Source organism: Gallus gallus, chromosome 4, assembly GCF_016699485.2.
Source record: "Gallus gallus isolate bGalGal1 chromosome 4, bGalGal1.mat.broiler.GRCg7b, whole genome shotgun sequence".
Classification (NCBI taxonomy): Eukaryota; Metazoa; Chordata; class Aves; order Galliformes; family Phasianidae; genus Gallus; species Gallus gallus.
The window spans coordinates 12,935,876-12,957,415 of record NC_052535.1 but is presented as its reverse complement, the minus strand read 5'-3'; the positions used below and the strand labels follow the sequence as shown (position 1 = coordinate 12,957,415).

The 21,540-nt window shown below is 43.9% G+C and overlaps 1 protein-coding gene across 5 annotated transcripts in view; it reads right to left on the bottom strand.

Moving 5' to 3' along the window:
• AMOT (angiomotin) overlaps positions 1–21,540 on the bottom strand; it is a 58,385-nt gene that overhangs the window by 13,588 nt on the left and 23,257 nt on the right. For 4 of the 5 annotated variants that reach the window (XM_046940505.1, XM_025150357.3, XM_046940504.1 and 1 more), the window contains 6 exons: positions 21,348–21,509; positions 19,024–19,942; positions 12,279–12,732; positions 10,260–10,404; positions 8,705–8,797; positions 5,172–5,317 (listed from right to left, as the gene is read on the bottom strand). In XM_046940505.1, coding sequence (XP_046796461.1) covers positions 5,172–5,317; positions 8,705–8,797; positions 10,260–10,404; positions 12,279–12,732; positions 19,024–19,895 — 1,710 coding nt within the window. In that variant the 5' untranslated portion in view covers positions 19,896–19,942; positions 21,348–21,509. The remainder of the gene's footprint in view (positions 1–5,171; positions 5,318–8,704; positions 8,798–10,259; positions 10,405–12,278; positions 12,733–19,023; positions 19,943–21,347; positions 21,510–21,540) is intronic. The other variant, XM_046940507.1, reaches the window with a different exon arrangement.

Genomic DNA, 21,540 nt, shown 5'->3' with positions numbered 1-21,540 from the left:
TTAAACCACCTCTGCCTCCTGCAGTTGGAATATATTCCTCTAGGATGCCTTTGAACCCTCAGTGTTTGAATCCAGGCCCAATAAGGCGCCACTGGCTTCAGCAAGAATGCAAGCTGAAGCAATTTAGTAACACTATCCTCTTACTAAGGAGCAATGTTTGTTGCATGGGAATGTCATGATGTTGTCTCCCCATTCATTTGTGTTAAAAGAAGTTAGAACTCTCGCAGCCACCTCTGGAAAATTACTAACAGGCAGAATATGAGAGGTAGAGACATGGCAATGAAAAGCCAGTTCTGCATCGTTACAAGAATACAGGTCATTAGACACACACAGTAGTTACAGGGAAGAAGGGGAGTTTTCTCTCCGGACTACCCTACTCATCCACAAGACAACGACATCCAAAGAGTTGTTCCCTTTGAAAGAAACTCCGCCCTGAAAGGAGTGGTTATGAAGCCTGGAATATCTTTTTACAGACCCAGAAGTGATTAGGAAAAGAAAAAAAGACAAGCCTTCAAGCACACAAACTCTCCTTTGCGTTATTTCCCTACAAGCCACAGCTCTGTTCTGAAAGTATCTCAGATATAGTATATGAAGTACCATAGCTGTCATTTGGAATGGATCTTTCTACATCTCCTCTCAAATGGAACCTTCAGTGTTATCAGAAACAGTGCACAACTCCTCCTCACAATAGCTGAGTGGGAAATGAATATAGTATCTTAGCTCTGATATCTGTTTTATGTTGAACTCTGATGGCTGAAAGATCTTCTAGCCTCTAAATACAAGCCACGTGGAGAAAAGATATTTCATTCAAGCTTCTCCTAGCCCTAATTTGCAATCATGAGAGAGAATGCTGAGTTTTTTCTATTGCAAGGTATAGGCATGAGGATGGCAAAGAGTAGATATAAATATCTTCTTGGTTGCAGTCACTATTTTTCAAAACTGTCTCCTTAAGGCACTCATTAAAATGGAGGAATTGTAAAGTAGTGAAGCAAGGGAGCACAAGTCAAAGCACTAAAACAAAAATAAAATAATATTTCTAAGTTGAACTGTTGTCTTCCATGGTACGAATCAAGCAGGGTAAGTAGAAATGACAGAGTTCAATAAAAGCACTGAAATTCCCTTTTTTTTTGTTGTTGTTTTTGTTTTTGTTTGTTTTGGTTTGGTTTTTTTTGAAGTGTAAAAGCAGTAGCAGTTGAACTCCCAATATCTAGCAGCTGTGGTTAGGCCAAATATTTTACACCAAACTCCCTGGTGCAATACTACCAGCCTGGCAAGGTCTCACAACAGGGCAGCCCTTACCCAGAGCCTCAGGCTGGTCAGGACAGTCCTTTCTGCCTTCGGCCCAGAGCAAAGCAAAGCTGAACCATCTGCTCTGCTTGCCAAAGGCTCTCAAGGTGTATGCTAGCAGATGCTTGTTAAAGCATGGTAATATGACCATTTCACAGACATGGGCCATCTTTGACCACCCCCCAGCTACACATCTGCTGCATACTGCAGCCATTCAAATCAGAATTGAGACCATTCTGGCAACCTGTGCTCCAAAGTGAGACATTTTAGCTGTGTTAACTGCATATATTATCACCAGCCATTTCTGTGAGATACGTTTTTAAGCCAACGAACATTTTACCTCACATATATTCAATTCATCTCAAAGTTCTTGCATGTAATGGAAATAATCTGAAGTTCTGATTAAAAAAAAACAACAGACATACTTCAGTAGCAATAATTTTAATAAGCTGCTGACTTAAGCATTACTGCGCAACATCTATTAAAGGAAAGAATGAAAATAGAGATGTGAACACAGGGGTTAATTACTGGCTATCTTTATGTATAGTAGAGAAGCAGTAAAGTTTAAAAATGACATATATAACATATACATACTATGCAAGCCTGTCTAGAGGCATATCTAAGTTTGTTTTAAATACCCATGATCACCCATCCTTTTTAGCACTTGGCAAAAAGAAGTTCCATGCCATCTAATTTTAACGGCAGATCATTCTAAACTTGACGAATCATTTCACCACTGCTAACAGACATGGGGAAATACTCTGAATATTTACTTTTGCTTCCAAAAGCAAACTATCTCCAAGATCATTCCTTTCTCCATCACTTTTAGCATTCCTTCATCTCTTCCTACTCTCTAATGTGAATGCTAAAACACAGTGTGCATAAAACTCCCAAAGCTCCATAGGAGTAGAGAAGTACATGCATTTTACATATGGGTGGTTTTGCTCAAACCCACAATTCAGGCAAAGGCTTTTAAATGGAACACGTAAGTTCCAATACCATTGCAACATATAAATTCAGTCATTGTGATACATGGCTTATAGGTCTCATTAAAACAGAAATAAAATATTCTTTTCATAAAGGTTCTGGTGAATACAAGGCAGGGTAACTCTGCTCAATAGGAAGTCGAAACGGAAGGGAAAAAAAGCTGAAAACTTGCATTACAGGATGCAACTGAAATATGCACACTCCCCTCAGGCCTTGGCTGCCAAACCTTAGCGTAAGAAACTCCACCCTCTTCTGCAGGACTAGTTTGGAAATTCCTGACAATTACAAGGACTAGCAACCCAGAGGAGGCTGGCCAGAGTAGAAGAAATAACTGACAAATTGTTTATATATCTTAGTCACTGAACGCCACTGATTCAGGCTGACATTCAGATTCCCTTGTGAATGGTGCCCTGAGCACCAAACAGCTTGCTTGGCTGTCTGTCGGCGTGTTACCATTCAGCTCAAGGACTTCAGAAGTTCTCACAATTTAAAGCTAATGAGGCAACAAATGCTTTCTAATCCTAAGTATTTCATTTAAAAGTGATTTGGAAAATCTGCAAAAGTGAGTCTTCATCCCTTCTTTTTCCTTTATTCCCCCTCACCTCTAGGAAAAAGCAGAGTTAATTCCTGTTCTCTCACTGAGACACTTCCATATTCATCTACAACAGGAAGGGTGGCACTTCCTGCACACCCTGGGATCTGAGCAAAGGTCGGATGCAAACGACCACAAACCCTCATGCAATCTGAAGTACGGCATTTCACTCTGTACCAGCATAGGTGTGTTTGGGTATTTTTAAGCTATTATGCAATCCAGCCACATTTACCTACCTATTTCCCTGTTCTTTGCATCAGCACTGAAACCACTTTTTCTAGTAAAATAATCGGTCTTTTGAAAAGAAAACATATAATTAGTATTGCCTCTGAAGGCTACATAGAAGTTTGACCTAGGCAACTGCTATGAATGCTGGCCCTGGCTGATTACAGCATCTCCATACAAGTCAGCTCCGAGCATGTGAATAATTCAAGAGAACCCATGAAGTTGTCCTGGGTACTTAGGTTCATCACATGCGAGACTTTTAGAATCATTAAGTTGCTGAAATCTGAATAAGAGGCAAGGATATTCTACACATCGCAGAATCAACTGACAGAAAAGTTTGAAAGAGCCAAACAGAACCATCTCACATGTGTTTTCCCTATACTTAGTGCTCCTTGTCCCCCTGAGCCACCAAGGTGCAAGTCTGCAAGGAAATGCTGCAGTCCTAGTGAAATCACTTCACTTGTCAGCTGTGCATGAGGCTGAACATGGCCAGTGATATTCAAGCATTCCTCTGAATCTGCTCGTCTTTCTTCACTATTACAATTTGTTTTGTGCAGAAGCTGGCTCCCCAGTTTGTTGATACTAAGCACTGCACTAAGCTCTGCAAGCATTCCAGCAAGGGATGCTTTTGAAGTGGCCTTGCCAGTGGTTTGCACCAAAGCTGAAGGTGCTCTAGGAGAAAGCAGTGCTTGTTTGGGGGTGGGGAAGATGGGGTGATTTGAAGTTGGGAACAAACAAAGGTGGGAGACATCCTATCCGTAAAATGGGGAGAAGAGAAACCAAGATGGCATAAACCACAGTGTGAGGGCCTGTAAAGAAAAGAGAAACTGGACACATTTCATGTGATGCAGAAAGGAAAGAGAGGTGGAAAATGGCAGAGATAAAGCATGATAACTGATAACCCAGCATCCATATCCTGAATGGGGAGAGCAACCCTAGGAGAAGAGATACTGAGGAAGGGCCTCCATGGAGCTGTAGAGATTAAAAGGATACTGCAAGGGGAAAAATGAAGGACAGCAGGGAAAGAAACAACAAGAGCTTTGGGGAAAAACTACTGAGACAAATACAAAGCTTAGAGAAGGGCAGACTAAAATTAAGAAGGTGAGTGCATATGTACCTGGGAGAGAATGAAAGCAGGCAAGTTATAACAGGAAGATGCTCACTTAGTATCGGACCATTCCTCCTCTGTTGGCACGAAGGGATTCTGAACAGAGAGGAGGAAAAGAAGACAAGGAGAGGGGTTTGAGGAATGTCTCCAAGACGGCAAGATGCAGGTGGATGTAAGCACAGCAGTCCTGAGGGTGATCATGAGTGCTGGTAGGCAGGCAGATGGCAGAACTGAAGAAAAGAACAAACCTGCAGTGGAGGAAGTCTGCCTGGTCACGAAATTTCCTCCAGGGACTCTCTACGGAGGAAGAGTAGGAGTAGAGGAAGCAGAGGCTGGGACAAGGAAATGGAACCTTTGAGAGGAAAGGAGTAGGCAGGACAGTCAGTATGACGCAGAAGGGCTACGAAGCTAGAGCCATGTATGAATGACAGGGACAAGGCTACAAAAGAAACTACTGTGAAAGCTGACCAGCTAAGCAGCTCAACTGCATTATCCCCCCTGGGAGGAAAGGGAAAGAAAACAACCAAGGTCACGTCATGCACAGCTTATTACAAATGCTAGGCACATATAGTGATCTGCACTGTGAGCCATGATAACCTGGTGTGAGTGGAACACCTGGCTAGGGGACAAGCTGCATTCATTCGCTATTAATTAAAAGTCCATCCAAATCTGAATTTCTGCCAAATTCAAGAATTTGCGAGGGCTGGGATTTCAGTTCCAGCCCACTTTCATCAGTTAAAACAAAAAGAAAATGAAATGTGGCTGCTGGATGACAGAACTTCCAAGAAAATACAGATTTGTGGCTTATCTGTGAGCAGTTCAGAGGCTTAGCTAACCAACACAAAGCCAAGCCGATATAAACAGCTTTGAAGCAAGCTGATTTCCTTATTATTTGCACAACACAAACTTATTCCCACAGTCACTTTTACTGGAATGCAGATTACCCCAGTTTCTCTCTCCCAGCGTCCTTACCTCCTCCTCCAGTTTCACCACCTTGGCCTGAGCATTGTTCAAGGCCTGGTCTCGGATCTCAATGTGTCTTCGCTGGTCTTCATTGGTGGAGCGTGCAGCAGCCAGTTCTATTTCCAGTTTCTCCTTTTCCCGCTGTGTTTCTTTGTCTGCCAAAATGAAGTGAGAGTTATCAACAGAAGGCACTTTTCTCTCTTCAACTTTCAGAAGTTCTTCACTCCAGAGGTGAAGGAAAGATGGGGCAGCTTGTATTGGAGCTTCTCTCAAGACACAGAATGCAAATCTATTGCTTAAGGGATAAAAAAATATGTGGTTTTCAAGGAAGAATTTGTGACCTTGAAAAACAAGCATGGTACCTTCAAGTAACAATATGCCACAATGCTAGCATGGGGGAATAGAAGATGCATCACTCAGTACAGTTAGGTAATTTGCTCTGATTATACAGATGGTTAGCAAAACTTGGCACCTCTTCACCTCTGAGCTTTCAACACTGGAAAACAAACTGGGTAATCTCAATATCCCAGGCTGGGGAGGGTAGATGACAAGCTTTTGTGCCTGAAGACCTTGTACTTCTGTTTGTGGACTTGGTGTGAAGAAAAGGAAGGCTGTTCTGCCTGGGGCAGTTGCCCACCTTCTCAGGAGAACATGCACTCACCCCGCTTGGCTGTCAGCTTCACCAGAGATACAAGCAATGAAAACTTGGTCCTTCTCTGCTGCCCTTAAAAACAACCCTCTTGGCCAGGACCTAGGCACCTGTATCTGTTCTGCTACTACTCAAAACACACCTGCAGTTCAACAAAGCTTTTTCTCCAGCACTGAGAGTTCACGCTCAGTGCTCTAAAGCCACTCCAAGCACAGTGGCTGGTCACAGAATCAAAGGAGTTGGAAAGGACCTCTGGAGATCATTGAATCCAACCCCCCTGCTAAAGCAGGTTCCCTGTAGTAGGTTGCACAAGAAGGCATCTAGCTGGGTTGTGAATATCTCCAGAGAATGAGACTCCAGTCTCTCTGGCAGCCTGTTCCAGTGTTGTCACCCTCTAAGTACTTTCTCATGTTCACATGGAACTTCCTGTGTTCCAGTCTGTGCCATTCACCCCTCAACCTGTTGTTGGGCTCCACTGAAAAGGGCCTGGCCCCATCCACTTGACTGCTGCCCATTAGATATTTATATAAACAGTGCTGAAAACCCCTCTCAGCCTTCTCTCCTCCAGACTGAAGAGCCCCAGGTCTCTCAGCCTTTCCTCATAGAGGAGATGCTCCAGGCCCCTCGTCATTTTTGTGGCCCTCCACTGGACTCTCTCTAGATGTTACCTGTTTCTCATGAACTGGAGAGCCCAGAACTGGACACAGTGCTCCAGATGTGGCCTCACCAAGGCAGAACAGAGGGGGAGGATCACCTTCTTCATCCTGTTGGCCACGCTCTTTTTAATGCACTGCATGATACCACTGGCCTTCTTGGCCACCAGGGAACACTGCTTGCTCATGGCCACTGTGTTATTCACCAGGACACCCATGTCCTTCTCTGCAGAGCTCCTTTGCAGCAGGTCAGCCCCTAACCTGTACTGATGCATGCAGTCATTCCTTTTCTGCTGCTCCTCAGAAAGAGCTGGATATAGTGGGAGTAGCTATGCTTTGCGTTTCAGGAACAGGTTAACTGCTTTCATTAAAAAAAAGAAATAGGATAAAATAACTTGGAACTGATGAAATTATCACACAAGAGCGTAAAGCAAAGCCACAACACAGAGCTGATGTCCTTTGCCTATGCTGTCATTCCCAGCTCATGCCAACCAGCTACAATGATAACATTAACATACTCACTGGGTACATAACCACAGAATACTCCCTGCAGTGATCTACACCCAGCACTGACAACACCAGAGAAACTACATTCCAGAAAGTAATATCCCACGACAAAGGAATGAGGACAAGGAGTGTAAGGCTTGAAAAACAGGAACTAGATTCTGGGTGTTAGGACAGACTGCATATGGAGTACACAGGCACATTTGTGCAAGCATGTGCATAACTATATTTACAGAACCACAATTACTCCCTTCCTTCTGCCAGCAGAAGAGCCAAGAGCAAAGCTTTAGCAACACAGAACAGCTAAAGATTCCCTTCTGCTAGGAAACTGATGCAGCCCACACATAGGTTACAGAAGAAACCTCTCTACCAGCAGCACCTCAGAGCTCTGCATAGCAAATTCCAACTGCAATTCAGAGCTAACCTTGGACATGAGACACAAGGATAAAGGCTAATGCCAATACCAGCCTATTCTGTTCAGTTCCCCATCTCTCCCATCCCAGCATTTCTCCTCCACCCAGGAAATGAGCTGCTGACAGTGTGAGCACGTTAAAATTTATTGCAGAAGATGGGCAGAGATGAGGTAGGGTGGCATTATGCCAGAAGGTATCAATCAGTGCCAGCACTCTGCCTGTTAATCTGTAAGTGCTTGCAGCAAAGCTTTTGGAGGTTTTATTTCAGACTTTTCTCCAAATGAGTTCTGCTTCACCAACAAGCGCCTACAGCATCCCAAGAAATGCTGGGATTGACAAAATGCAGCACCAAGCTTTCCACATACATCCAGAAGTAGAAATGGTCCCTAAGGCTTCACAGCTTTGGCCTTCCCATCTCTCTGGGCAAACCTATGGAATCCTAAAAGCCAGAGTACAGTCACAGACTTCCCACTGCCACCAGGAGAGCAGAACTCACACACTGACAGCTTTCTGCTTGCAATGTAAGCCACGAGGAATAAGCTAAAGACAACACAAGAGGGGGATACCAGCATCTGTCAGAACAGAAGCAGCACGTGTTACATCATAGAAAATCACTATTTTGCAACTTTATTTTCTATTGCATTACCTTTTTATATAACAATTGTCATAAAGTAAGCATTGTCAGAAGGGTGGAGTGCAGTATGGAATGAAAGGAAAGTTGGCTCACTGCCATCAGCCTTGAGACATTTTAGTACAAATGAAAAGCAGCATTTCACATCTGTCGTTTTGGTTTGCCCTGTGATAAATCCACTGCTGCACACAGAATTCATGACACTTACGCAGCACAGCATACTGCAGGCATTTTTAATCCCCCCTGCTTGTGCTGAACTGGATAGAGCAGCAACAAATTAAAGAGGAGAGAGATAGGAGACCTACAGGGTTCCAGTCCCACTGTCCCTAACTCATGCCAGGATGTGTGACAGTCTGGGAAGGTTTAATTCCAAAGCTTTCAGGGAAGAAAACAGTTGCTCAAATTGTATTACACATCATGGAGTAAACACTATTTTTACAATACATTTGCTCTGTACACTACATTTGCTCCAAAATCTCTAGCAAACGCCATCAGATAGACTGTACATACCGACAGAAAAATAATTCTTAAATTTGTCCTCCTTTCTGCACTGCCAGTTTTGGACTGCCAGTGCCCCAATTTCAGTCCTGGTAGGTCAGATCTGTCAGTTTCCTACATTCATCTGCTGCATGTTTATCCTTTTAAGAGTGACCAGAGCACTCCTAATGACCCATAATGACTGTATAACTCACTTTGTGCAAAGAGTTGAGAGATGGTTTTCCGATTGTCTTCAGACCCCTCAAATTCCTTCTCTGCAAGCTGCTTGTTGGCCGTCTCCATACGTTCTGCAGAATTTTTCAAGAAAAGAAAAGCTAAAGAATCAAAAAACTTTCGAGCATTACAGACTCGCAAGCTCAGGGAGCGGATCTTCTAGTTCTACACAGCCAAAAGTGAAAAGACCATCAATGCCACTCATTTCTTAAATGCTTCTAATTATGTCCTTTTGAAAATATTTTCAAGGAGACAAAACAGATTAAATAGAGTTAAAAAAAAAATACTTTAAACAATTGTAACCTCATTTATATGTTCGGGTTTTTTTATTTTTATAGATGTTGAGATTCCCTATAGAATTCAGTACAAAGAGCTGATATATATCAGTCTTCTGTGTCACAAGTTTTATAAAGAATGGTTTCAAAAATCTCTCCAAATGAACTCATTTTTCCCATCCAAATAAATCTCCCCACGTAATTAAAAGATTCCTTTATAATCCTCCACTAAATCTTAATAGTTCAAAGATTAAATCACTGACATCTAATTACCTGACTTCAGAGAAAAACATAAAATCCCATGGACAGCTTAACAGTTCTGCTGCTGTAGGCTACTAGAAATTTGTATCAGTCTATGAAAATAAAAATGAAATATTTATGCTGTGTTTTAGTATGAATAAAATTATTTAATGCAGGCCTTTGTGTACTGTCCTTCTTACTAGCACTGGGCACTTTATGGCCTCATATTTTGGATACAAACAGCTTCTGAAAACATGGTCTAACTCCGAGGCTACAGACAGAGAAAGATGACAACATGTAGGACAATCAGATAGCTTTCGGAAAAAAAATGAAACTTGCATTCTACAAGACTAATTGTATGCTTTCACACATCCAAAATTGCAGTTGTTTTTCGCCTTTCAAACTAATGTTTAAACTTTGACTCACGTTAAGGTCAAATACCATTCAACACCACTCTCCACTGCCAGCCATTGTGCTGCCTCAGCCTCTTAGCAAGAACCAGACACTAACAACATCTCACTTTGGAAAAGAAAGGGGATCCAAAAAAACAGATGCCTACATTGATAAGGAATGACAAGACCTTCAGGAAGAACAGACACTCTGCGATTTGTATGTCAGTGCAGAGGGGTCATTGGACAGGAAATAAAGTGAACATGCCTGGTGTGGGATTAGGCAGTCAGCAAAGCATCTTCCCATTTGGATAAACTGAACAAATTGTACAAATTGTGTCTACGATAATAAGACAAGAGAAGTCCAGGCTTGCATCTGGTTTACGACACTTGGCTTATCACGTTTCTTCTGAATGAGAAACAGGCTGGAAATGAGACAACAGCACTCTTCTAAACCTGTCTTCTTGTACTCTCAGCAAATGCTTAAAATCCCAGACTACTGAAAATACCCGAGTATCCTGTCACATCCAATTGCGCCACCAGACACGACGACTCCTGTGGCAACACACTGGCTTGGCGAGTAAGTACAACAGTAAAAATACAATATTGAAGAAAAGTTTTACTTAATTCACCTCTCAGATCCCTGTTGAAATCATGAAGCCTACGAATTTCTCCTTCCAGCTTGTTTCTCATGGCCTTCTCCAGGGCATCCCGCTTAGAGGATGATTTCTCCAGGTTTTTGTATGCCTCTGAAACTTGCTGAATTTCTGTTTCCAGCTGCAGTGGAAGTGAAAACAAGCACATACTATTTTATCACTAACAATTCTTTTCATTTAATCTCAGAAAGGAGATTGCCTTCTCTCGTTTACTCTGTTGAGACAAAATGCAGCTACACATCAAATGAAATGACAGAATCTCATTTTCTGAGGGATCCTTCTGCACTAAGAATACCAGCAGCTGGAATGAAAATCTGGACTCTGCTTCCAGACTCTAGTTCTACTTCCTCACCACAATCAGAGCACAGATACAGTGAACTCAAGTGCAAATGTCATCTATTTTTTTTCTTTTTTTTTTCCCTAAGTCCAGAACAGTTTGATACTAGTCTCAGTTTGGGGAAGAAAAAAAAAAAAAGATATATATATTGAAGAAATAGCTACTGTGATACTGAGTTGGTTGAGTAAAATAAAACAAGAAAGTCAAACTATACTAAAAAATGCCAGTGGCAGATCCTGCACTGCTGACGAACTCTGCTGATTTGTAATTGTCACAGTTCAAAATTCACAACAAAACCTCCTAATGTTCTATGTTTCCACTTCCACAACTTACTTGTATTTTAAAATATTCCATCTACTTAACTTAGGGGGAGGGTGGAACAGAGACTCACACAAACAATTGTACTAAAATAAGTTTTCTCCTTCCTGCTAGCCTTCAGTGTAAAGCTGCTTGATTTGAGCTGCAGCAAGCAGCTGACCACGCAGAGCAGGAGAAAATTCACTTCTAACTCTCCTTGCCAGGCACAGCTTTGCATTGCTACAGAATTATGGGTATACATCCTAAGCGATCAATAGGGGCACGGAGGGGAGATCATTGGTATCCTTGTTTCATTATCAGGAAGCTGTCAAACATTTCTCTAAAGCATTTCCTGGCGAGGAACCTTCCAAATAAAATACAACACAATGAATGTATGTCCCTGGAAAGAGGCAACGTAGGAAATAAAGCAGCGTGGGAAGCCACACTGGTCATCTGAACTCAAACAAGTGTTTTAATCAGACACACGTTTTATGGTCCTGGAGATTGCTCAGTGCAAAGAGCACAGAAAGGCCCACAAAGTCGTAGGCTACAAGCAGCATTAGCCTTTTCACAGCTGCAAAGCAAAGCAAGGCTGACCGGCTGTGCAACTTTAAACTGCTGGTCATCCAGAAGTTATTTCTAGAAGGCTGCAATGAAAATATCTCTCATGCTTATTAGTGACGGCTCTCACTGGAATTTTTTATTACTGTTTTTAATGTATGGGAGAAAGGTTTTATCATCACCTATTCTACTTGTTCCATAAAGCTAATGGTGGTAAATAGCTTGATCCAAAGAGGCTTCTAAGTTTTCATGGCAGTTGTGCAGTATTGAGGGAGGGCTTTTTAAGTGACTTCAGTGACGAAGTGTTAGTTTCAGTCCTGCAATCCAAATGTCTCTAATGCAGCCATAGCAGCAGTGCTTCTCCTGCACTATGTCCTGCCAGGTAGTTTTGCAGTCATGCTCCCTGTTGTCTACTTGTGTGACCATGTACTCAAGTCAGTTCAGATGAACCCTTCCCACAGTGTCTAAACTCTTTCAGATTGATGGGAAAACAAAGTCTGCTGCTATCCTGGAAATAAAAACACTAGCTTTAATTAAGCAGCCAGCCTCTTTGAGACAGCTGATGAGGATGCTCTTTTGAGCATGGTCAATTAGCTGTCAGAATGAAACTGAAGGCTTTGATTCTATCTTCCAATGAAGTTAAGGACTGCCCAAAGGGACAGATTATTCTATCTACATATAAAAGACTCCAAGTAGATAAATCAATCCCTTAAGCAAGAAACGCAACAACAGCAGATTAGATCATTCAATTATGGATGATACCAGACACAGGAGAGTGTCTGACATTCAAGAACACCCACCTTCTGCAGTCGGGCTACCTTCTCATAACACCCATCCAGCTCCTGTCGTAGAGACCGGTTCTCTTCCGACAGGATTTCAACCATTTGCTGGGCCCTGGAAACTATGGCAAAAGGATCTACTTGCATCTGCTGATATGGGGAAGGTATCTGCTGAGCCCGGGACATCACTGAATAGGAATCGCCTTGCTGCTGCTGCGGGCCAAGGAACGGCTGGCATAGTCGGTACAGATCTCCCTGATGGACTTGGTTTGACAAGAACGGCTGCTGGGTCCGCGGCAGAATGCCAGGATCTCCCTGGCTTGGAGTCAGGGGTTGCTGGTGCTGGGAAGGTGACAGCCTGGATGGCGGTGGAGACTGAAGCAAGGTCAAGGATCCCAAAGATGTCAAGGAAGAAGTTGGACTGTGGTGGTGAGGTGGTCTCTGTTGTAACTGCAGCTGCACATCTGGGTTCTGCCTAGAAAACAGAGAGCAGAAACTCTGTCAAAGTCACGCAGATGATGCATGAACCAAGTGATAAGGCATGAGCTGCGTAGCTCCTATTCACAGGTATTTCCACACAGAAACCCCTCATGTTCAGGGCTTTGAATGTACATTTGTTTAAATTAATGCTTTAAAAATCAATCTGCTACCAGAAAATCAATTCTAAGTATGCAATGCTCATAATCACGTGTCTATTTTATATAGAAACACTAAGAGAAATTCCATCAGCAACCACTGGCAAAATCTATTTTTACAACTTTTTTCCACACGCTGTGAGTAAAATGGCTGAGCTGAGGACTGCTCGGAATACGTTCTTCTGTTTTGTCCTGAAAAATGCAATCTCTTAAAGAGAAAACAATTAATCTTCTTCAGTAATTAAGGATACAAAGTTAAAGGAATTGGCTAAGCTCCCTGTTGCCAGGCCAGCAACAGTGGTGCAAGCTTTCTCAAGCATCAACCAACGCGCCTGGCCAAATCAGACAGTTAAAGGATGTGAAAACAAACCTAAGAGTCAGAAGGAGCCTTTTGTCCAATGTCGTAAGTATGCTCGTTTTCCCTAACTGTAATGTCTAGAGGATATCAAACACAGATCCAGACATCTGCAACATGCTTGCATCTATTCACAGAACTCACTCCGGGCTCTGGAGATCCCCATTTTAAGCTCTGCTACGATACCACTGAAGAAACGTTTTTTAGAAACTGTGGATTTACCATACTTGGATGATCTCAGAGGGCAGGCTTTGCTTCTTCCTCCTATGACATCCAATCTCTAACTTCTCTTGACGTTCTTTACACTAGCAGTTAAAGTCTACCCCTCCAAGTGGTAGCCAGTCCCTTCTCAAGCACAGAACTCAGGCCGATGCAGACCCACTCTGGCAGTTCAGCATGTTCTGTAGTTCTCCTGTACTGATAAAACTTCCTATCCTCTGGGCTGCAGTTGAACCCTGCAGCTGGAAAAGCACATACTGTTCCACCTGGCTGGAGCTGCTGCAGAATATCCCCCTGGTTGTCTGTGCTCACATTCACAGGAAGGACCCTACGGGATGGCTGTGCTGAGCACACCAGGGATACTGATGTTCGCAGCAGCCCCCAGCACTGCTCTCCCACCACACCAGGAGCGTTAGCAACATGCCAGTTGAAAGCAGCAGATGTGGACCTGAACTGGAAGACAAAGGGTTACACAATGGGCTTCTCGGCCTATGTGCAAACAGTCAGCATCATCCTTCCTGTTCTGTGCAGAGAGAATGCATCAACTCTTCATACCCGTCCAAAGAGGAAACGTCTGTATTACTCACATCTGGCTGCCAGTGCATGTAGGAGTAGATACATTCTCAGGCAAGGTTCACCATTTCAGAGCCGCATCCCATTTTCCCTGCTTTCCAGCAGAGAAGGTGCAGAGAAACCCCCAAGGTGACACTCAAGTTGTTTAACGGGGAAACCAATCTACTCATTCTCAGACTTGGGAAGAAACAAATAATTACTGCTCTAGTTACTGCTTTTCCCTTCCTCCCACTCAGGTGACTGTGTTCCCCAACAGCGTCATCATTTCAGGAGCTGCGTTTTCCCAGGAATGATTACATGTGGCACAAGGATCTCGGGGGTCATGCAGAACACAGATGTACAATTAATTTCCTCAGGAATGTTTGATTTAGTAGCAGCAATTTGGTTCTTCGTCTCCTGGCAGGTCAGCCCCACTTAATGCATTTATTTCATTACTTTTATTCGTCAGTTCTCACAATGAAGAATAAGGCAAAACCAACACAGGACGTGCCCAAGGTCATCTAGTTTGTCTCAGGTGGTTTCCAACACCTCCACTCAGGTTACAAAGTTAAAACTGTGCATCTTCACAAACTCCCCAGCACCTCCAGCTCTCTCTTTACAAGATGTCGTGTTCCTCTGTTTGATTTTATAACCAATTAAGGACTGACCTTGTTGTGACAATTAATCTGTGACGGCCTGTAGAGGTTAGATCAAAATAGATATGTTGCCAGTCTGCCTCCTGGCTGAAAACAAACCTTTCCCATTTTGAACCCACAAAATTCTTTCTGAAAACAACTTGAAGCAGTTACTCCGATAGGATTAATCCCACCAATCTGCACGTGCTGGTAACACAAGCCTGGGGACTCTTCAGATAGGGATGCTGACAATCTGGGATATTTCAGTAAATGCATCTCATCAATCTGCTATCAGAACCTTGCTGCTTCCACAGGACCCAAGCCCTGAAGAGAGGAACTCAAAGGAAAGGAGGTCAAAGATGCGATAGCGGCAGCTAAATTCTGAAGGGACCCTCCTTGTACTGACATGCCCAATAACAACTTGTTTTTTTTAAATCTATTGCAAAGAAGAACTCTAGGAAATCATGGCCAAGTATTTCTAAACGAGACATATTTCTAAGATTTCCAGCATTTTGGCATTCACATCCAAAGCCTCTCACATCTTCAAAATACACCAATCTCACAGGTTCAAGCTACAGCATGAGAGCTGGAAGCCCCTCGTTTTGTTGTGTTACCAACAGTTTCAGAGCTTCCAAAATGACACAAATTCCCAGCAAGATTATCCAACAGGGCTAATACAGCCCATGTTTTAAAGAAAATATTTCCCAGTAGCCCCACAGTGACGCCTCAGACTTTTAAGATCTTGTATGAAAACCTCCACATGCACGTGCACATAACTTTTTAGTACCCCCACTACTTTCAGTTTTGTCTCACAAAATACTTACATGTATTTTGTGGGTTCAAAATACCCAGCTCTGAGACCCCTCAGATTAATGTGAGAAATAGGGAGTTTATTTAGGAAGGCAGATGAACCCAACGGTACTGCCTGAGATTTTTTAAGTCAGAGTCCTAAATCTTAAGGTACAAATCACTCCTAGGCCACCTAACAGAACTGTTGATAGAAAGGTAACAGAAACTTTTCTCCATGAGAGAAACTGTCCCCAGGTAACCCGCAGCAGTAATTGCAATTATACCACGCAAAAAATGCAGACAGACTCTTGAAATACTTGGAAAACAAAATTACTCAGTATCTTTCGATTTGCCTTGTTGTCATAAAGACCTCAAACGCTGAAAACAACCCTGCAATAATTCCTAGAAATGTTTAAGCTTGAGAAAAGAACGTTAAGGGCCACTTCATTTTGAATGCTATGACACAAGAATCTCCGCTTCCTTTACAGTCCCTGGCAAACATCGGAGAAACACGCCATGCGGGCCAAGTACAACTGTGGATTTATGGCTCTGCAACTACAAGGGTCACGTTAGCTTTTAAGTCATGAAGATAGAGATATGGCATAAGGGCAGCTCTGCAAGCAAACCCAGCCAACAGGAGTGCCGAGGCTGCCAGGATTGCAGGAACCAAGCCATGCAGAAGATCTACGCGCAGAGGAGCAAAGCGGGGAGGGCAGAAAAATGTAGAGATCAGGAAAGGTCTCTGGCTTGTTAAAAACCATTTCTGCCCTCCCAGCTTCTCCTGATATGTCAGGCTCAAGCCATCACGGGTCCCCGCTGCCCCCAGCCCTCCCCGTGAGCCAGGACACAGAGTGCAGGAGGGAGCAGGGTCCGCTCGGCCAGGCGGCTGAAATCAAACTGATGTGGTTTTGTTCTGCCTCCCCGCCGTACCTGATTATCCCCGCTTTGATGCTGCTCAGGGGAACGTGGGACACAGAAGGGATTTACTAATTATGGGACGAACTCTCAAAAAGTTTTTGTGCGGTCAGCGGGATTAATCCCAGCAGCACTCGGTCACTCGGGCAGGGGATGGTGCTGGAATTGAAGGCAGCAAGGCTCCTCTGTGCACAAGGCTGAATCCAACCAGCCCCTTCACCCCAGTTCAGCCACGAGGGACACGACCGCAGCACGCCGAGACCAGGGCTCCTCTTAGACCCGAATGTTTGTGGCATCACCGGTGCTGAGGTACAATGGAGATATTAAGGAGAGAATGGGATTCTGGAGCTTTGCATGAAGCCAGTCCTCTTCTGAACTTTACAATTTCCAAACAGCAATGCAGATGCCTCTGGCATGCCCAGTATTTACATTAAACCAACACTACCATGAACATATATGTGTTCCCAAACTTACACCGCCCAGGAGCAGGTGAGGCAAACTGTTTGCAGACTGGTTTAAACTTACCACACAGCCCATTCCTTTCCCAGAGCGGGGAGGGCGAAGCATGAGAATGCTGTGAATTCCCCAATGTTTATCTTGCTCAACGGGTTTTATTTAACCGCATCGTTAGGTCACCCTCAAATTCCCCTGAACAATGAGGGGAAAACCCGCAGAAAAGGGTGTGGCTTTGCCAGCAGAAAGAAGGGGCTTTGTTTCCTTGACGTGCAGTTCAAAAAATGCACACGTTTACCAATCCCAATTAATCCCGATAAACAGAGCTGCAGCGCAGGAAAGCTGCAGCGGCTGAAAATACTTTATCACTGCAGAGAGGCTGCAAAGACACACTGCCCGGTGCCAGGCAAACACACTCCTCGCAGTCATGTGCCTTTAAAATGCTCGTGCCACTGCCCAGCTGCACCTTTGGTAGCTGAGAAGGTTTCTTGTCTAAACGACTGTTTCTCTTAACATTGGAGAGGGAGGGGAATAGAGGAATCGCTCCCTTCCTTCACTGTGCTGTTTATGGATTAGTCTTGCAATTGTTCTACTACTTCAGCGTTTGCTTGCAAAGGAAACCTCTTCTCTGTGCAGCTATTTAGGTTAAAAAGTAACCTCATTAGATTCCCAGTGCTTTGAAGACAAATTTCAGTTGCTTCCCCTACTGGAAACCTCGCCAGCTGAACCTTTCTCCTCCTCCCCCTTCTTTTTTCCAAGCAGCCAGGATCCATCCAATACAGACAAAAATCACCCTGTCTAGAGGAGCTGACTGTTGGCATGTTTTCAAATACCTCTCCCTTGCTCAGCAAGCAGGCAGTGTCTCAGACAAACTATATTTAATATTAGGAACATTTCTGATGCAGCACAAGCGTTAAGGATCTGTTTCCCTTCCCTGTGTGCAGATCTGAGGCCTTTGAATTTTCAAAAAGATTTGCAATGAGCTTCGACAATCATTACCACCCCCCCAAACCCTTCACTTCCCCTCTTCCTGGCCTCTTTATTATTTATTTAGCCAGATCAAAGGGCCTTTTCATCAGGCTTGTATGCTGCTGAAGTCATTTCAGATCACAAACAATGGTGGACAAACTCTGAAAATAGCTCCCCATAGGACCGAGAAGGTTCTGAGCAGATTCAAATTCTCCAAAGCTCAGACTCTGTTCCCAAATACAGACTGGTTTCTTCCTCCCACTCCCCTCAAAACACAACACAGTATGTGCAAACACAAATGCACAGAGACCTCACCATTTTCTTCTGTAGCAATGCCCTCCTGTTGCTCCTTTGTATTACTCTTTTAGATTCAAAGGCAGGCCAAAATCATAATACCAAAGTTCCCTCTCCCCAGCCTTGGATTGAGATGAGATGGTAAGGAAGCAGGTAAAGGAGAGCCATATTTTCAATCCATCTGAATAAAACTTCATCTTCACCCATGTGGCCACCAGTGTTTGGCTCTATCCAAATCTACCTTCTAATCTAGAGGAAAACAGAACAGGCTGGGATTTCAAATCGGGCAAGGAAAATTAACAAAAGCCAAACAAGCAAGCCTGGAATGAGGAACAAAGCATACACCATTTTCCACTCCTATGGGTTGGCCCACTGAAAAATCTGGAAAACTCTAAGGAAAGCTCTGGCCATTTTTGTTCCCCTCACCATTATTGATTTCACTCACTTTCTCCTTTCCTATGTGGCACTTAGGTGCAGCCTGAACCTAAAAAAAAAAACAAAACCCCCAAAAAAAAACCTTTTCCCTTGGCAGATATAATTAAAGCACAGCTTAAGTACTGCAATAAGTAACTGCAAGTTTCTAGAATGAATCACACCACAACCTTTTTTTTTTTTTTTTTTTCCTTTCTTTAAAGGAAGCCTTCTGCAAGGCTGTGGAGCTGCATTACACTTCCCCTTGCCATAAAAATCAAGCTGGTCTGTTGTTTTTTTGTGGCTTTTTTTCAGTTGTGCACTTTTTTCTTCTTTACAAGGCGTCAGGTCTCTCCAGCTAAGTCAATGAAAGGGCTTACAGTTCTTTCAGACATTATCTGTAGCTGAACACAATACGTACTCTCATATAAAAGAGATGAGATCTTTGCTGAAAGATAATCTACCTCAGGAGTGAGAACAGTGGACTGAGTTTTATGCTTTCTTTTCTTATCTGGCTGCCACTTTAAGATCTTGCTTACCTGACTGACCCATACTCAGGGGGATGTTGATACCTCATCATAGGCCCATCGGATCTTCCCTGCTGGCTCACGCGATGATCACTATAGAAATGCCCCGAGTCCTGAGGTTTGCAGTTCATAGATGGGGTGGACACATTTTTGTAAGGATACTCTGGAGGAGGACCCCGCTGCTCCATCCCTTTCATGCTGGGCTGGGAAGGGGGCTGCACCGAGTTCTTGTAGAACTCGCTGGAGCCAGAATTTTTATAAGGGTCACTCGACTGCTGAGGAGAAAGCGGAGAGAGAGGGGAGAGTGGTGCGCTCGTGACAGGCGCGTGCGCCTTGACACCGCTGGTGGCCAAGGACAGCTGCATCAGCCTCTCACTCAGGGAGCGGACGTGTCCTTGCTTGAGGTCCTTAAGTCCTTCATCCTGGTGGACCTTCCCTGGGCTCACCCGCTGAACTGTGGGCCGCCCTTCAGTCCTCATTTTTTGGTTGGTCACCCCCGTTACATAAAACGCTGCCCCGACACTAGCATGCGGCTGGCCCCTGAAATACTGTGACTGCACTTTGGCTTCCTCATAGGTTGGGAGATCCTCGCTGTTCTGGAGTCGCGGGGAGAGCTGCTTCTCCATGATGCTGTTGTCCACCTGTATCTCCTGGCCCTGGGGCTCCTGACGGGCAGCATGAGTCACGAGCTGGTGGTCCTGGGAGCTCAGCCCTTCGTTCTGAGATGCTGGATTCCCAGTGCTGTTGAAAGGGGGGGCATTTCCTGTGGCTTGCTGGTGTAAGGCAAGAAGGTTACGGTTGTCATTTGGGTTTCCGTATCTGAGCTGCTCCTGCAGCAGGCGTTGTAAAACTGTCGTAGCTGCTTGCTCTTCTGAATTCCTCATCTCAAACTGTGGTGCCTTTTGGGTGGAATGTAAAAGCTGCCCTTGACCTAAGGAAAGGAGACACGGTTATTAGCGCCTGAGTAGATCAAGCAGAAGACATTTAAGAGCAATAGCTTAAAATACAGAAGAAAAAGGCAGGTTAGATTACCAAAGGTTCCCATAACAATGAGGGTCATTAAGGCCCTTAGACCTAAGAAGGACTTGCATGCTAGGGGGCAAAGACTCAAAGGTGATGAAAGGTGACTTGCAAGTTTATAGGAATGTCAATCGACTGCAAGCTGCAGGAATACAGGCTGAATACCTCAGACAGCAAGGCTGCTTTCAGGAGAAAGGAGACCCATAATTCACAGGATGATGGTAAAAATGCCTGAGCCCTGTTTGTTTTGCACTTATAGCTACCAACAGTGAAATAAGTTTCCCATGTTTGCAGGCAGGCAAAAAAAAAAAAAAAAAAAAAAAAGGGGGTGAAATCAGCAAATTGTCAGCTCTAAGGAAGGGGAAAAAAAAAGTTCTGTTGAAATCGTATACGGTTCACAGGAAGTAGATGCATCTCTTAGTTTATATAAGTTAAAGCAAGTAATGAATACCTGGATAGCCAGCAGATTTTTAGGGTCAATAAATACACAGAGTGAGATCAGTACCTAGTCTCCCTACTGCAGAAAATAGTACATAATGGGGCAAGTGAGGACTCTGTAACTTCCTGCTATACAAAGGCAACCAAATCCTCACACATCTAAATATCATCAGCTGAACACATGCAAATGCAAGAGGAAAATAGTTGGCTGATCTAAGGCACAGAAAAAGATCTACAAGTGACAGGAAAAAACACTGTGGATCAATGACAGAAATTCAAAGAGCACACTCAATGAACAGATTCAACAGGCAGTAACCAACAGCAGTTAGCCCTCACTTAGTCTCCCAGTAGAGTCAAGAATTTGCCAAGGAAACTCATACCCACTGGCCTCGCATAAGCTGAAATATCCAAAATGAGTAACATCTCTGAGGCATTTAACTAGAAGCAGAGCTGCTTCTGAGCTAGAACAGTTCAGAACAGAGCGTGCTTTACAAACACACATCAGTATTCTGGCACTACCTCCTGACACCTTTTTTTCTGTACAACATTGTCCCTTAGGAAGAGGCAATTTGCTCACACTAGCTCATTCTGTGGCAGACCCAGGAATGAGCTGCAGGAGTCAGGAGACCTCAAGGTCTGCTTTGTTCCAGGTCTCCACAACCAGCCAGTTTCCTCCCTCAGGACTGCCTACCACGGGAGTCTTCCCCTGGAATACAAGGCCTCGATGGGTCAGGCATACAGAATCCTTCTGCAAACATTAATGAAGAGAAGGGTAAAATCCACCTCAGCCCGGGCTGCCTCATCAAACTACAGATTTGGGCCCTAATGAACGGCCAGAAATGTGATTCTTCTGAAATCCTGTTTGAAGCGGCACATACCTACGTCCTTCACTTTGACTTCCTTGGTAAGGAGGAGCGGTTCTGGCACATGGGGGGACACAGCCTTCCTCCCGCACGTCCAAAATTTCCACTCAGAGATGGCTTCAGTCTCCTCTTCAGTGGGACAGATCACTTGATACTCTCCTCGCTTCCAAAATAATTCTGAGGAAAGCATTGAAAACATCATTTTAAT